Source organism: Cynocephalus volans, chromosome X (genome assembly GCF_027409185.1).
Source record: "Cynocephalus volans isolate mCynVol1 chromosome X, mCynVol1.pri, whole genome shotgun sequence".
In the NCBI taxonomy this organism is placed as follows: Eukaryota; Metazoa; Chordata; class Mammalia; order Dermoptera; family Cynocephalidae; genus Cynocephalus; species Cynocephalus volans.
Genome location: NC_084478.1, coordinates 171,141,247 through 171,158,927, shown reverse-complemented (window position 1 = coordinate 171,158,927; position 17,681 = coordinate 171,141,247). Strand labels below are relative to the sequence as shown.

General features: G+C 37.9%; 1 protein-coding gene across 1 annotated transcript in view; it reads left to right on the top strand.

Moving 5' to 3' along the window:
• F8 (coagulation factor VIII) overlaps positions 1 to 17,681 on the top strand; it is a 146,689-nt gene that overhangs the window by 16,288 nt on the left and 112,720 nt on the right. The window contains exons 2-4 of the mRNA XM_063084470.1: positions 5,674 to 5,795; positions 8,155 to 8,277; positions 14,035 to 14,247. Coding sequence (XP_062940540.1) covers positions 5,674 to 5,795; positions 8,155 to 8,277; positions 14,035 to 14,247 — 458 coding nt within the window. The remainder of the gene's footprint in view (positions 1 to 5,673; positions 5,796 to 8,154; positions 8,278 to 14,034; positions 14,248 to 17,681) is intronic.

Below are 17,681 nucleotides of genomic sequence, written 5' to 3'. Positions count from 1 at the left end.
AATCTTGATGCCCTTTATTTCCTTCTCTTCTCTGATTGCTCTGGCTAGTACTTCCAACACTATGTTGAATACGAGTGGTGAAAGTGGGCATCCTTGTCTAGTTCCTGTTCTTAAAGGAAAAGCTTTCAGCTTTTCCCCATTCAGGATGATATTGGCAGTGAGTTTATCATATGTGGCTTTAATTATGTTGAGATACTTTCCATCTATACCTAACTCATAGAGAGTCTTTATCATGAACGAGTGTTGAATTTTACCAAATGCTTTTTCAGCATCTATAGAGATGATCATCTGGTCCTTGTGTTTGATTTTATTGATACGGTGTATCACATTTATTGATTTGCATATGTTGAACCAACCTTGCATCCCTGGGATGAATCCCACTTGATCATGATGTATAATTTTGCATATGTGTTGCTGTATTCTGTTAGCTTGTATTTTATTGATGATTTTTTTGTCTATATTCATCCAGGACATTGGCCTGTATTTTTCTTTTTTTGTTGTATCTTTACCTGGTTTAGGTATCAGGGTGATGTTTGCTTTTTAGAATGAGTTTGGGAGAATTGCCTTTGTTTCAATCTTTTGGAATAGTTTGTAGAGAATTGATGTCAATTCCTCTTTGATTGTTTGGTAGAATTCTGCTGTGAACCCATCTGGTCCTGGGCTTTTCTTTGTTGGGAGCTTTCTGATAACAGCTTCAATCTCCTTTATTGTTATTGGTCTGTTCAGATTTTCTATATCTTCTTGGCTCAATTTTGGTAGCTTATGTGTGTCCAGAAATTTATCCATTTCTTCCAGATCTTCAAATTTGTTGGCATATAGTTGTTTATAGCAGTCTCAAATGATTCCTTGTATTTCAGATGTATCAGTTAAAATATCATCTTTTCACTTCTAATTATTGCTATTAGGGTCTTCTCTCTTCTTTTTTTAGTTAGTCGTGCTAATGGTTTGTCAATTTTATTTATCTTTTCAAAAAACTAACTTTTTGATTCATTGATCTTTTGTATTGTTTTTTGGGTTTCAATTTCATTAAGTTCTGCTCGGAGCTTAATGATTTCTTTCTGTCTGTTAACTTTGGGTTTGGATTGTTCCTGTTTTTCCTGTTCTTTAAGGTGAAGTGTTAGCTTGTTCACTTGCCATCTTTCCATTCTTCTGAAGTAAGCATTTAATGCAATACATTTCTCCCTTAGTACTGCTTTTGCAGTATCTGACAGGTTTTGGTGTGATGTATCATTATTTTCATTAGTTTCAATAAATTTTTTGATTTCCCGCTTGATTTCTTCTTGGACCCATATGTCATTAAGTAGAATGCTGTTTAATTTCCATGTGTTTGTGTAGTTTCTAGAATTTCTTTTGTTATTGATTTTTAATTTTAATCCATTGTGGTCTGAAAAAATACAGGGGATAATTCCAATTTTTTTGAGTTTGTTGAGACTTGATTTGTGACCTAACATGTGATCTACCCTGGATAATGATCCATGTGCTGATGAGAAGAATGAATATTCTGAGGTTGTTGGATGGAATGTTCTGTAGTTATCTGCCAAGTCCAATTGGTCTAGAGTATTGTTTAGATCTTGTGTTTCTCTGCTGATTCTTTGCCTAGATGATCTGTCCAATTTTGACAGTGGGGTGTTCAGGTTCCCTGCTATTATGGTATTAGTGTCTATCTCATTCTTTAGGTCTAATAGAGTTTGCTTTATAAATCTGGCTGCTCCAACATTGGGTACATATATATTTATGATTGTTATGTCTTCTTGATGGATCAATCCTTTTATCATTGTGTGGTGGCCCTCATTATCTCTTTTTATGGTTTTTAGTTTAAAGGCTATTTTATCAGATATAAGAATAGCTACTCCAGCTCGTTTTTCATTTCTGTTTGCATGGTAAGTCTTTTTCCATCCTTTCACTCTTAGTCTTTGTGAGTCTTTATAGATGAGGTGGGTCTCTTGAAGGCAGCATATAGTTGGGTCCTCGTTTTTAATCTAGTCAGCCAGTTTGTGTCTTTTGATTGGGGAACTTAATCCTTTTACATTAAAAGTTGTTATTGAAAAGTGTTGATTTACTCCTAGCATTTTAATGATTTTTGTTCAGATGTCTTAAGTGTCTTTTGTTGCTTTCTTTCTGACTTACTGTTTGTTTTCTGTATTTGTTGGTTCCTTGGGTTGTAGATAGCCTTTTGTTTGTTTGTTTGTCTTCTCTTCATAGATGCCAATTTTATTATACTAGTGGGTTTTGATTTTTCTTGGGTTTTTATGCCAGTGGTAGTTGTTTTTCAGGTACCAAACCCAGTACTCCCTTGATAATTTCTTATAAGGCTGGTCATGTGGTAGTGAACTCCTGCAGTTTTTGTTTGTCTGAGAAATATACTATTTGCCCTTCATTTTGGAAGAATAGCCTTGTGGGGTAGAGTATTCTTGGCTGGCAATCTCTGTCTTTTAGTATTTTGAATATATCATCCCATTCCTTTCTGGCTTTTAGGGTTTGTGATGAATAATCTTATGTGAGTCTGATTGCTGCTCTCTTATAGGTGATTTGATGCTTCTCTCTTGCAGCTTTTAAGATTCTCTCTTTGTCTTTCAGTTTTGCCAATTTGACTATAACATGTCTTGGAGAAGACCTTTGTGGGTTGAATACGTTTGGGGATCTTTGAGCTTCCTGAGTCTGAAGATCTGTGTCTTTTCCTTTACCTGGGAAGTTTTCTGCCAGTATTTTGTTGAATATGTTTTCAATGCAATCTCCTTTTTCCTTCCCTTCTGGAATACCCATGACTTGGATATTTGAGTGGTTAAGGTTGTCTGATATCTCTCTTAGATTTTCTTCAATGTTTTTAATTCTTTTTTCTTCTTTTTTTGTCTGCATGTGTTATTTCAAACAGCCCAGCTTGAAGGTCAGTAGTTCTCTCTTCTGCTTCTGCAAGCCTGCTGGTTAAACTCTCTGTTGTGTTTTTTATTTCACTGAATGAATTCTTCAGCTCAGCAAGCTCTGCTACATTCTTTTTCAGGACAATGATTTCCTTGTACATTTCTTCTCTCAGGTCCTGTATACTTTTCCTCATTTCATTGTGTTGTCTAGCTGAGTTTTCTTGTATCTCATTTAGTTTCCTTAGAATTATTACTCAAAATTCCTTGTCAGACATTTCAAGGACTTCTTGTTCTACAGTATCTAGACCTTGAGAGTTATAACCCTTTGCTGGTGTACTTTCTTGATTTTTCGTATTTCTGGTATCTTTCTTTTGATAATTAGTCATTGTGACAAGGGATTTCACAGTCCACTGGTTCAACACTATTGTCTGGCTAGGATCCTGTCAGGGCTGCCAATTTGGCGTGGCTGCTTCAGTATCTTTTGGTTGCCCACTGGCTTCTCAGGTGCGTGGTTGCCTCAGATCTTGTGCCTCTCCGGGGAGGCACCTCAATGGTTGGCATGCACTCGGCTGGGCTGGGGATGGGTCTGGCAGCAGCAAGGCCTACCTGCTCAGTCATGTGCTGGCAGCACAGGACATGTGCTCTCCACAGATCCCAGGCCTTTCCGGCAGGGCACCTCTCTGGTCAGCGCACTCTCTGCCGGGCTGGGGATGGGGTCTGGTGGTGGTGAGGCCTACCTGCTCAGTCGCGTGGGTGCATGGTCTCTGTGGATCTCAGGCCTCTCCGGTGGGGCACCTCTCTGGTTGGCATGCAGTTGGCTGGGCTGGGGATGGGGTCCTGCATCGGCGAGGCCTACCTGCTTGGTTGCACCCTAAAGAGATATTTGTACTCCCTTTGTATTAGTCAGGGTTCTCCAAAGAAACAAAACCAATAGGAGACATAACCTGTATATATATAGGTTATGTGTGTGTGTGTGTGTGTGTGTGTATGTATATATATATATATATATATATATACACACACAAGGGTACTTCGATAAGTTTGTGGAAATGTAGAATTCAAAGATAATATGAATCAATCCATGAACTTTTTGAAGTATCCTCATATATGGGGGAGGAGGTCATGGTCTAGATCCTAGTCAGAAGGCCTGAGAACCAGGAATGCTGATGTCCAAGGGCAAGTAGATGGTTATACATTTTTAGTTTTGTAAGATAAAAGGAGTTCTGGGATGGATGTGATGGCGGTGATGATAGCACATTATGAATGTGATATCATGAATTTAATACCACTAAACTGTACACTCAAAAAATGATTAAGGTGAATTCTCTGGTATGGCTGCTCCTGAAAGGAACAATGAGACTTTTGTTATTTCGCCACAGGATTGAGAAAGAAAGAAATAGGTGATAAATGCCCAGACCCTCTTTAATTCATTTCACATCCTGGTAATTCCAGGCATGGTGTGGCTTTTCACTCCAAACGTATGAAAACGCACAACCAGAAGCAGCCTCTCCTTTCCTCCACTTTATCCTTATTGTTGTCATTTACAAGGGGGGTTCTCACTGACTGATATTTGGGGTTCCTTCCTCAGCGGTCCCCCATACTGAACATATCCACTATTTATTTGTGCTGTCCTGTGTCTCTCACATCTCCCACTTTTGAAAAGCCCCCTAAGAGTCAACAAGCCATAAGACTCAAACGATACCCATGCCACAGCTAATCATGTCTTTAAAAACTTCTCCTTTACCATGTTTTCTGAAATGGGAGGTGACTGCTCAATTGTTTTTAACTGATAGAGGTTTGGAGAACAGGATCTACACATGAAAGTTTTCTTCCAGGGCAGCAGCCTTGCTTTCTCCACGTCAGCCTTAATTCTCTAAATGCCCTTTCCTGTGCTTGTTGAAACAACTCCCTTGGCTTGTCCAGACAGTATCAATTGGTAAAATCTGACAGGAGATAAAAGTTAGATATCCAGAAGCATAATTCAGGAAGAAAGGCTCTTTTTGGCTTATAGAAAGCTGAAGAACTGCTCCGTGATGTGCAAAGATGATGAGCACACGCAAACCAGTAAGCAGAAATAGTCACCTTCAACCACTTTGTAATTTCTACCCATTTGCCCGTGTCTCTTCTTCACTAGGACTCACATGGGTCCTTTTGATTACTCAACCTAGGTGGGGCCCCAGGATGTGATAGTTTAACTTTGTCAGGTAGGGAGAGAGAAAAAGTTGATAACAGAGGCAAAGAATAACAGTTTGGAACATTAATATAATTAATTATATAATTTCTCATTCAGTAGCTGATCCACGAGTAAATGGGTATCTGACTGGAGACAAGAATGATCGCTAATGTAGGATTGACTCTGAATTACAGCTCCTGGCACCAGTAGGTCTCAGTATACATAGTCCTCGTTGAAAGGCAATTTTCTCTGTGGTAATCCTGGTATCCCTAGGAGGGAAGTATGATTTTAGGTACATAATGACAAAATTTGAATACAGTGTACTTAGATGAAAGTTACAGTCTGTTTTAGAGATAAAAATGAAGGTTGCAGTAGTTATTGCTTTGGTAAAAGATTGTTTGGCTGATGCAGTGTATGGGCATTGCTTTTATGATTTACCTTATCATATAGCACCTGATGTATCAGTTGACTTGTGAAAGCAGTGTTTTGGTTTGATGGATGTTAGGGATTTATATACAACTTCCAATCTGCCTTGTTAACAGTAGAGGAGAACGGGATGGAAGCATTACTTCCAGTTGCTTTTTGAAGAGAGTTCAGAGAAGGGTCCACCAAAATTAATGACTTTTTCCTTTCTTCACACAGATTTCCTCCTAGAATGACAACATCTTTTGCATTCAATACCTCAGTCATGTACAAAAAAACTGTGTTTGTAGAGTTCATGGATCACCTTTTCGACATTGCCAAGCCCAGGCCACCCTGGATGGGTAATGAAAACAATATGGAATGCTGACTATGAAACTGGGGGTCTTATTTCCTAACAAGAATTCTCAATCTTGGGGCTGCAGTTAAAGAGAGCAGCTGCCAAAAGAATATTCATTTGCCCAGGTTTCCATTACTGTCACCTTTGGGGAAATACACTGGCTGAATTTTCTGTGTTTTTGCTGAGCCCTCCTCTTCTGCATTGCCTCTAGTGCCCTGGGGCTTGCTGCTGGGTTCATTTTCTTTTCTCTCTGTCTTCAACCCCTAGGCGATCTTATCCAATCTCATTCTTTAAAATCACATCTACATGCTAATAAATCCCAAATCTATATCTTGAAGTCAGACCTCTCCCCTGAATGCCAACTGTTTACTTCCACTTAGATGTTAAGTAAGCATGTAACAAGATGTTATGATGTGAATTGTAGGTCTGCGAAGTATAGGTGACAAGTATCCCCTTATTTCTAAGTACAGGTATCAGCCGCCTATTCAGGACTTGTTCGGGTAGTGGTCCAAAATTGGTTCTGCAACCTTTAGCCAATGACTCGCCTCCAGTCTACACAAAAGAAGGCAAAGAACTTATGAAATTGTTTAGATTTGAAGATTTCTTTGGAGAGCATTTTAGGTGTTTTATATGTCCTCTACCCCATGGGGAGTGGGAGACCTCTCCCTCGTGTCAAGCTATAATGAGGGAGGCTTCAGGATACCACTTAGAAGACTTGACCTAGGACCTCTGGAACTTGGGAAACACTGACTAGTACCCGGTTTTTGTCTGGAAAAATATTCAAGGCCAGAGGCGAGGGGTAACTTCCCCTGAAGGCTATAGAGGAAGCTGACTGTACTGCCACTGTTTTAGGTGTGAGGCCAAGAAGGTCACAGGATGACACTTGTCTTAAGACCCTGCTTGAGAGCCCTTCCTGCCAGGGCTAGGTGACCCCAATAGAAAAGGTATGTGGGTTGTACTGTCATTAGCAGAAACTGAGAGGAGAGGTACAAGTGACCAGCTGGAGAGGGCATATGCCATGCCAGGAAGGGAGAAGGTCTCCAAAGAAATCGTATAAGTTCCTTAAGAAAAAAAGAGCCAGAATTTTGGCATTTGCCATAACCAGGGGGTACTAATGCCACATTACTACTGTTCCTTCCAAGAAAGACCTTGTCCTCATGCCTCTTTCCACTTGCTCCTTACCTTACAGGGTCTGGAGGCAGTAAGGTGAGTCAGGTAGGAAGATTAGGAGTGGAAGGTGGGAAAGCAGTGAACTTAGCTGGAGGAGGGAAGGAACTTTAAATAGCAGAGGACATCAAAAGTTTGATATTAGACTGGACTTGTTAGTACCTAAAAATGATACTGTTTGTTAATACCTAAAGGTTACTAGAAAAGATTTGGAATTGATTAAAGTGCAAGAAAGGGAGATTCCACATAATGTAATTAAAAACAGCGGTCTAAGAAAAATAAAGTTATTTCATGTTTTCATCTTACTGAATTCAGTTTATTCAATAAACCACTTGTAGGCATCTTATAAGTAATAGATTCATAAACAGAACTGTTAGTTTTCCTCTTGGTTTTCTGTGTCATGGCTTGACTAACCACCCAGCTTCACAAGCCAGAATCACTGGCGTCGTCTTTGACTTCTCTCTTGTTCAACATCTAATCCATCGACATGTCCTATTGACTGTTCCTCCAAAACAAGTTCCAAGTCATCTTTTATTTACTTCTTGTAAAATCCAAATTTGTTCAAACTCCTGTAGCCTACAAGATCCTCCATGTTATGTTTCCTGCTTACCTTTATATCCTTATTTTCTATTACTCCCCTGTTTATTCACTTTGCTGCAGTCATGTGTTACTCAACTATGCCAGGCTTCTTCCTGCCTCAGAACTTTTGCATTTGTTTCATCTGCTTTGAATGCTCTTCAACTAGACCTTTGCAAATCTTTCTTCTTTTTCATTAGTCATATCTTTGCTCAAATTTTATCTCCTCATCATTTTCTAGCACATCATCATCTTTTATAGCATTCATAACAACTCGAAACTTTCTTGTTTATTTTTTATGTGCTTTAATGTCTCTAGAACGTGATCTCCATGATATGCCTTGTTCACTACTGTGTCTCCAGTGCCTATGACAGTTCCTAGAGTATAGTAGGAACTCAGATATTAGTTGAATGAATGCATAAATGCATTGAATGAATTTCCAGAAATCTGTCCTTAGAACCAACCATGAGGACAAGCTAGTGTTGGCAACAAGAATATACTTTTTATCAATCAACACAGAGGCATGCTTCTCCACTGACTTTCACCCTCGCTTTTGTAATAACAGGTTTTTTTGAGGGCCATCATCCAAGTGATCTCTGGGGGTTATCTTATTCCTGCAGGTCTGCTGGGTCCTACCATCCGGGCTGAGGTTTATGATACGGTGGTCATTACACTTAAGAACATGGCTTCTCATCCTGTCAGTCTTCATGCTGTTGGCATATCCTACTGGAAAGCTTCTGAGGGTGAGTCAAATGTCCTTCTATTGTCCTGTCATCTTAGGGATAAAAGAGTAAGATGTGTGTGCTTGATGATGGTGGCACACCTGGAATGAGATCCATTATCTTAAATAAAAACTTATTGAAAGATGATAATAATAATAATAATAACAATAATAATAATAAAATAGGCTTTAAAACAAAAACCATAAAAAAAGACAAAGAAGGCCAGCCAGTATATAATGATAAATGGATCTATCCAGCAAGAAGATGTGTATGTCTTCTTTTGAAAAATGTCCATTCAGGCCTTGTTCCCATTTTTAATTGGGTTATTTGTTCTTTTGCTGTTGAGTTGTTTGAGTTCTTTATATAATCTGGATATTAGTCTCTTGTCTGATGTATAGTTGGCAAACGCTTTCTCCCATTCTGTAGGTTGTCTCTTCACTTTGTTGATAGTGTCCCTTGCTGTGCAGAAGCTTTTTAGTTTGATGTAGTCCCGTTTACTTATTTTTGCTTTAGTTGCCTGTGCCTTTGTAGTCTTGCTCCAAAATGCGCTGCATACTCCCATTTCATGTAGCATTTCCACTATGTTTTCTTCTAGTAGTTTCGCAGTTTCAGGTCTTAAATTTAGGTCTTTTATCCATTTTAAGTTGATTTTTGTGTATGATGAGAGGTAGGTGTCTAGTCTTAGTCTTTTCCATGTGGATGTCCAGTTTTCCCAGCACCGTTTATTGAAGAGGCTGTCCTTTCCCTAGTGTATATTTTTGGCACTTTTGTTGCAAATCTATGCTAAATCATATGTAAATCATATGCTGTAAGTATAACGCATATGTAAGTATAAAGCATATGTAGGTATATATATAATGTAAGCATATGTAAGCATACACATGTAAGCTCACATATATACATATACAAGCATATGTAAGTATAAAGCATATATAAGTCATATGCTGTAAGTACATGGGTTTATTTATGGGCTCTCTGTTCTGTTCCATTGGTCTTTGTGTCTGTTTTTATGCTAGTACCATGCTAGTTTGCTTACTATAGCTTTTTATTATGTTTTGAAGTCAGTGATGCCTCCAACTTTGTTCTTTTTGTTTAGGATTGCTTTGGCTATAAAGGATCTTTTCTGGTTCCATACAAATTTTAAGATCTTTTTTTCTATTTCTGTGAAGAATGTCATTGGTATTTTAGTAGGGATTGTGAAGAATGCATAGATTGCTTTGGGAAATGCGGACATTTTGATGATGTCAATTCTTCCAACCCAAGAACATGGGATATTTTTCCATTTCTTTGTGTCTTCTTCAATTTTTTCCACCAATGTTTTATAGTTTTCATTGAAGAGGTTTCTCACCTCCTTGGTTAAATTTGCTCCTAGATATTTCATTGTTTTGGTAGCTATTGCAAAAGGATTACTTTCTTCATTTCTTCTTCAGTTATTTTGTTATTGGTGTATAGGAACACTGTTGACTTTTGTGTGTTGAATTTGTATCCTGCCACTACACTGAATTCATTTATTAGTTCTAGTAATTTTTTGGTGGAGTCTTTAGGGTTTTCTATGTATATGATCATGTCCTCTGCAAATAAGGATAGTTTGACTTTCTCCTTTCCAGTTTGGAAGCCCTGTATTGCTTTCTCTTGCCTTATCACACTGGCTAGAACTTTTAGGACTATGTTGAATTAACCATGGGGAAAGTGGGTAGCCTTGTCTTGTTCCGGGTCTTAGAGGGAAAGTCTCAGGCAGGCTTTTCTAACATAATGGCAAAGACAACTGGCAGCTCAAGGCTTACCTCGTTCTTACAGATAGTGGCCCAGAGGTGGGAAGCAAGCCTCTTTCCCAGTACTTCTTGATGTTGCGTGGTATGGAAGAATTAGAAAGGAGGAGGCAGCATCAGTTTCACACAATCCACCTGGAAAAGGGTCCCATTCCACAAGAAGGAAGAGGGAAGGAAAAGCACGTCAGGAATCCACAGTCCTCTATGACCAGGTCCTGGAAAGGGCAAGAACTTGGGTAGCTTCAGGATCCCAGTAGCAGAGGAATGTGTATGGATATTCACTTGACGCCTCCAGCATTTATTCTCTCTCCATGTTAGTTCCATTAAGTAAAGAGGTAATATGATCACCTCTATTGACAATGACAATGGCCAGGGGGAGTGAGTTACTCAGCACTCTCTTGAGAAAAGGTTCTGAGAAGGGCCGACCCTGTGGCTCACTCGGGAGAGTGTGGCGCTGGGAGCGCCGCGGCCGCAGGTTTGGATCCTATATAGGAATGGCCGGTGCACTCACTGGCTGAGCACAGTGCAGGCGACACCAAGCCAAGGGTTATGATCCCCTTACCGGTCACACACACACACACACACAAAAAGCTTCTGGGTAGATGAGGCAAACCGAGAGACCTGGTCACTACAGTAGAATACTGACCATGTATTGTTTTATGAACCCCAAAGAGTTACAGTGCTCTATGGTTGGTTATTTGAAATGTAGTGAAAGTTAATTTGCTTGTAGGGCATCTTTATTTGAGACATACAACTATATTTCCCCCACTTCTATAAAAAGATATCCCTAGATTTCTAAATCTCCAAAATCTCTGCTTTTCCTGGGTCACACAGAAGTCTTTGATACAAATGAACACGGTCTGGAGACTGATGCAGGCAGGGAGAGAGGCAAGGAGTAAGGGAGAAAAAAATACCATGTCCATGCCTTCTAAATTTATTGATCCCATTTCCAGAGATTCCATTAACCAGAAAAGTCAATAAATAAAATGAATACATCCATGTTCTGCCTAAGTCTCTGCCTGGCATACCAGTCAGAGAAAAGCAAAGCACCAAGATCAGCCTCTGAGCTTTAATACGTCAGATGATATCATTAGCATATGGTGAAACCATTCTTAGGAATTAAAAATTCCTATAAATCTTTTGATGGCCTGACTGAACATTATGTTTGTCTCTCAAAATTACTAGAATATAAATATCTCAAGTTAGGAACAGTATCTGTATTGTTTATTGCTGTACCATTAGCAAATAATATGGTGCCTAGACTACAGTGGATGCTCAATACAAGAACCGGGGTACAGAAGATACCAGTCACTTTTTATTCTCAAAATTACACATGTTCTTTACCCCCTACCCCCCAGGAATTGCTTCTCTAAATGTACTTCAAACAGACCTGACATTTTTTTAAAGCCTGTGCCTCACTGGCCACAGTGATTGGTCTAGTTGTGAGCAGTTGACTCAGGTATCCCACCTCCTTGGCCACAGGTGATTGGTTCAGGGATGGGTACCTTACCTAACTAGGCCAATGACAGAACTTTCCTCCTCTAGGATTTTAAAATTTGTGAGAAAGGACCTACTACTACCAGGTAATCCTGTAATTTGGGGATGAAGATCCTACGGGTTCATGGATTCCTTGTGGGCCCCAGACCCTATAGGAGTCTTACAGGGGTGTGGGTCCTTAGCAGGCATAGGGCAAAGGTGGGGCGCCACCTACCTTTCTGTGCTTCTACACCACCAATTTTACCCTGAACATTTAGGTATGTAATCGGAGACAGGAAGCCATGGCAAATTTGGAAGAACTATGTTTGACTATATTTTATAGAGACACATATAGAGTTCAGCATTGGGGAAAATTCCAAAGATTAATAGAGAAAAAGGTGGCCAACACACTTTTACCTTTTTCTTTTCCACTAACATTAGAGAGAGACAAAAGTTTTAACATCACGAATATGGAGAGATAAACATCCTAAAATCCAGCTCAAGTTAAACCCATCAGGATCCCTAAATGGCCACATTCCAGGAGAAGCATTGTCCCCTCCAATGAGGGGACACCAGCCACAGAGTCTATACTGCACAGTCCAGTATGGTAGCCACAAGCCACTTGTGACTATTGAGAACTTGAAATGTGGTGAGTCCTAATTAAGACATGCTATAAAATACACACCAGATTTCAAAGGCTTAGTACAAAAAAGACTGTAAAATATCTCATTCATTGCTTATGAGTACATGTTAAAATGATATTTTGGATCTACTAGGTTAAATAGGATACATTATTAAAAATAATTTTACCTGTTTCTTTTTACTTTTCTTAAAATGACTACTAGAAAATTTAAAATTACTTGTCAGTATGCTTCCAGTGAAATATCATTTAGTGTGTGTTGAAGCTGCTGGCCCTGATGCAGTGGTCCATCTCAGATCTGGCTGGCCAAGTTATTCTGTCCAAGGAAAACTAGATCCAATCCATTTCTGGAAAGGAAGAGTCTCAGAGCTTTCTGGGCTGGGTCACTTACGCTGGTTAAATATGTTCTCCACCTATTCTACCAGCCATTTTTGCTTAATTTATTTAAGTATCCCAGAGATTTCCTTCTGATTACAAGTGGAAAATGCTAACATTGGGCTACTGCTGGGGTCAATTTTAGCATCACTGAGCATACTATCTGTCCCTGATATGGTGCAATATGAGGTACTCAGCATCACCTTTAATATGTTTTAGCCAAAAAAACCATTGTTTAACTTGAATCTAATCAGGACTTAGGTCTAACTTCCAGTTTATAGGATATACAGGGGTTAGAGGAACAAGCTAAACGACCCCACAAAGATCAGTGAAATCAATAATGTGGGATATTCTACAGGACTACAAGCCTAATTTTGTTCAGCAAATCAGTATCATAAAAAAGGGACTACTCCAGACCAAAAAGGACTTATGGGCCTAAACAACTAGATGCAACGTGAGGTCCTACATTGGGTTCTGGTTTGTACAAATGAGCTATAAAGGACACCTTTGAAGCAATTAGAAAAATTTGAATATTGCATTGGTATCAGGTGATATTAAGGAATTATTGTTAATTTTTGTTAGGTGTTCCAATGTCATTTCATTTATGTAGGAAAATGTTTTTATTTTTTGAGATGAATTTTAAAGTATATATGAGTAAACTATCATGAAGTTTGCAATGTACATTAAAATAGATCATCATAAAAAGTGTGTTGGAAGAGAAAAGTGAGAGTAGCAATGCAATCCCAGGAGTAATTTTCTAACATACACATTACAAAAATATTAAATTCCTTATAGTAAGCACACAAAAAAGAACACACAAATACATCTATCTTTTAAGATTCATCTAAAATTCCAGTTCCTTCATCAAGCATTACTGAAGCACAGAAAGCTTGTTGAATTTTTTTGACCACTGGACTGTTTGCTCCACGAGCACAGAGACTTCTGTCTTGTTGATCTTTATATTCTCAGCTTGTAGCTGAACCTGGTAAAGAAAAATAACTCTGTAAATATTTATTGAATAAATGGGTGAATGATTCCACATTGTATTATAACTGTACCTTTATATGTCCATGTCCCCCAACAAATGTAGTGTTGGCCCTCCAGGGAAGAACCAAGTTAAAAATTTTTTTAAAGAAATCTCTGTATCTTACTCCTCGCTGACCCTCACCAGTGCCTATTAGAGTCTGTGGCAAAGTACACACCCCATGCATGTTTGTTGTTCAATTGACTTGAATTAGGCAAAAAGATGCAATAATGAAGGCAATGTTATTGGTTAATAGAGTCTGGAGATGTTCATGAGAAGCTAGTTTTCACCACTCATACTAGGGTTAATGGTCTTGAGCTTCTCTGGAATATATGAGGCGTCTCCCCATTTATAGGTGCTGCTTGTTAGCATTTCAAATAAAGTGGTGGAAAGTCTGTCTCTTATGTAGAATCTATTGGTGACAATAATCTTGATCTATTTCTTTGAGTGGACAATGGACATACAAAGGACAATATTATTCCTTCTTGCTTTAGGAGCTGAGTATGCCGATCAGACCAGCCAAAAGGAGAAAGAAGATGATAAAGTCTTTCCTGGGGAGAGCCATACCTATGTCTGGCAGGTCCTGAAAGAGAATGGTCCGATGGCCTCTGACCCACCATGTCTCACCTACTCATATCTTTCTCATGTGGACCTGGTGAAAGACCTGAATTCAGGCCTCATTGGAGCCCTGCTGATATGTAGAGAAGGTAAGTGGAAGAAAGCATAGGATTAAGATGAGATAAGCAGAGAAGTACAAATGGCTGGATCTATTCATAACAGCTTTTGTGTTCTTTCCCTTGGAAAGGAAAATAATCCAGTTTCGGAGACGAGCAGATATCCATCCTCTGTAACCACAATGAAGTTTAGGCTGGCGTCAAGACCAACCAAGTTTCAGAATTAGGTCTGTCTTCTCAAAGCATTGATATTTACTACTTCAAATCTGTGGGCTGTCTCAGTAGGAAATTCTACTGTCCTCTGCCCTTTGCAAACGTTGAGCTAGGTTTCTTGAAAGCTGCATGGAGGTAAACACAGTCAAGTGTGTGGTCAATGGCATATAAACAGATTCAGTGTTTACTTTGTCATCTGTAAACCAAAAATATATAAAAGTCTGAGAAAAGTAATCATTTATTTATATTTATAATTTGTTATTCTAAAAATATTATTTTCAGTCAAGCCTGTTTTAAATTTATAGCTTAATAACATAAACTAAATTAGGGAAGTAAATTTTGCATAGTTTTAAAAAATAAGATAAATAAGTCGGACTTTATTAAATTTAAGACATTTTGTTTGTTAAAACAAACTACTAAGAGGGTGAAAAGATACGTTACACGGTAGGGAAAGATTTGTAATACATGCAAGTAACAGAGGATTTGTATCCAGAACATATAAAGTACTTCTACAAATTCATAAGCAAAAGGCAGACAATCTAGTTGAAAAATGGGCAAAAGTCCTGAATAGAAACTTCACAAAAGAGGACCTCCAAATGGTAAAAAAATAAATAAATAAAAAGACAAAGAAAAGAGAAAGAGAGAAAGAAAAGTTTAATATCATTAGTAAACAGAGAAAACACACATTAAAACCACAATGAGATACTATTTTATACTATCCAGATTGGCCAATATTATTCTCTGACAATGGCAAATGTTGTTCAGGAGGTGGAGGACCAAAAACTGCTGTCGTCACAACTTTGGAAACTTTGTCAGGATCAACTACAGTTGAATACCCTGTGACCTGTCACTTCCTCATCCTGGGTGTAGTCCCTACCAAGAATGAGTACTTATGTGCATTAAAGACATATACGAGAATGTTTATAGCAGCATTACAGTCGGCCCTGCACATGCGTGTGTTCTGCGTCTGTGGATTCAACGAACCGCTGCAGACCAAAAACATTTTTTAAAAAGTAATTTAAAAATAACAATACAATGATAAAAATAATACAAACAAAAACCAACACAGTACAACAACGAGTTACATAGCATTCATACTGCACTTGGCATTATAAATATTTTAAGTAATCTAAAGACAATCTAAAGTACTTTAAATTTAGTGTAAAATTTGACTTTTACACTAAGTTCAAACTAGAAATTAGCCTATATTTTGTTTAAGCTGCCAAAAGCTCAGGAATACATATTTATCTGAAAACTCAAAGAACACTGAATAATATAAAGACAATTTTCATAATCTTCGCTTGACTAATTCTAAATTGCCCTCTTGAAATATCCAGTATTAACATTTGATATGTTTCCAATAACATCTTTTTCTATTTTAATGCAAATCTATGTAAAGACATACATACCCACATGTATAAGCTATATTGTTTGTAAAGTTGTGGTATATTAATCAGAGTTCTTTTTTTCTTTTTACTGTCTATTATGAGCACTCCTCTGTAACAGTGAAAATTTACCTACTTCATTCTTTGTAATAGTTACATAATATTTCAGGAGATGGATGTACCACATTTAATTCAATCCCTCTCTGTTGATGGACTTTCGGATTATTTCCAGATTTTGGCAACTATAAACAGTGTAATAGTAAACATCAATTTATACATACCTTTACTCTTAGATGTTTTGATTGTTCTAGATCACTTTCCATAATTGATATTGCTGGATCAAAGGTATTTCCTTTAAATAAATTGCAGTCTACTTTTCAAAAAATAAATAAATAAATAAAGTACTTTAAATTTAAATTTTATTAGGATACTATTACATTTACATTGTACTAGGTATAAGAAATTCAGAGATCATCTCTAGATTGCTTTCAATACTCACCAACAATAGAATGGATAAATATGTTGTGGTATAGAGATGGCCTGCAGTGAGAAAAATGGAAATTCTGATTTAAGAAAGTAACTTAATTAAAGGGAGAAGGGTTGCAGGAAGAAAAGACGTGCATTTTTGGAGCATTGAAACAGTTTGGAAGTTAAAACCAGGTTAAAGACCAATTTTTGCCGTATGTGCAAATGGGTGAACAAACTTTCTCTTTTTAAAAAAAATTAGTTATCTTAATTGACCTATGATAATTGTATATACTTATGGAGTACAATACGATAGTTGGGTACATATCAGGGTGCTTAGTATATCCATCACCTCAAACATTTGTCACTTCTTTGTGTTAGGAACATTCAACACCATCTCGACTAGCTATTCAAAAACACACAGTACTTGGTTGTTAAATGTAGTCTCCTAGATACTATAGAATACTAGATGCCATTCTTAATATCTCTCTAATATTTCGTATCCACTGACCACCCTCTTCCCATCCTCCCACCCCTTCCCACCACCAGTCTCTAGGAACCACAATTCTACTCAGTACTTCCATGAGATCAACTATTTTTAGTTTCCACATATGAGTGAGAACATGTGGTATTTCTCTCTCTGTCCCTGACTAATTTCACTTAATATAATTTTCTCCAAGCTCATTCGTGTAGCTGCAAATGGAGGAATTTCATTCTTTTTGTGGCTGACTAGTATTCCATTGTATACATATACCACATTTTCCTTATCCATTCATCTGTGGAAGAACACTTAGGTTGGTTCCAAATCTTGGCTATTGTGAATAGAGCTGCGATAAACATGGGAGTGCAGGTATCCCTTGGACATGATGATTTCCATTCCTTCTGATATATACTCAGTAGTGGGATCGCTGGATCATATGGAAGATCTATCTGTAGTTGTTTCAGAAACATTCATACTATTTTCCATAGTGGCTGCACTAATTTACACTCCCACCAACAGTGTATAAAGGTTCCCCTTTCTCCACATCCTCAGCAGCGTTTGCTATTTTTTGTCTTTTTGATAAGAGCCATTCTAACTGCGGTGAGATGATATCTCATTGTGGTTTTGATTTGCATTTTTCTGATGATTAGTGATGTTGAGCACTTTTTCATATGCCTGTTGGCCATTTATATGTCTTCCAAAAAATGTCTGTTCAGTTCCTTTGCCCATTTTTTAACTGGGTTATTTCTTTTTTTTACTATTGAGTTGTTGGAGTCCTTCGTATATTCTAGATATTAATCCCTTGTCAGATACATAATTTGCAAATCTGTTCTCCCATTCTATAGGTTGTTTCTTTGCTCTGTTAATTGTTTCTTTTGCTATGCAGAACCTTTTTAGTTTGATATACTCCCATTTGTTAATTT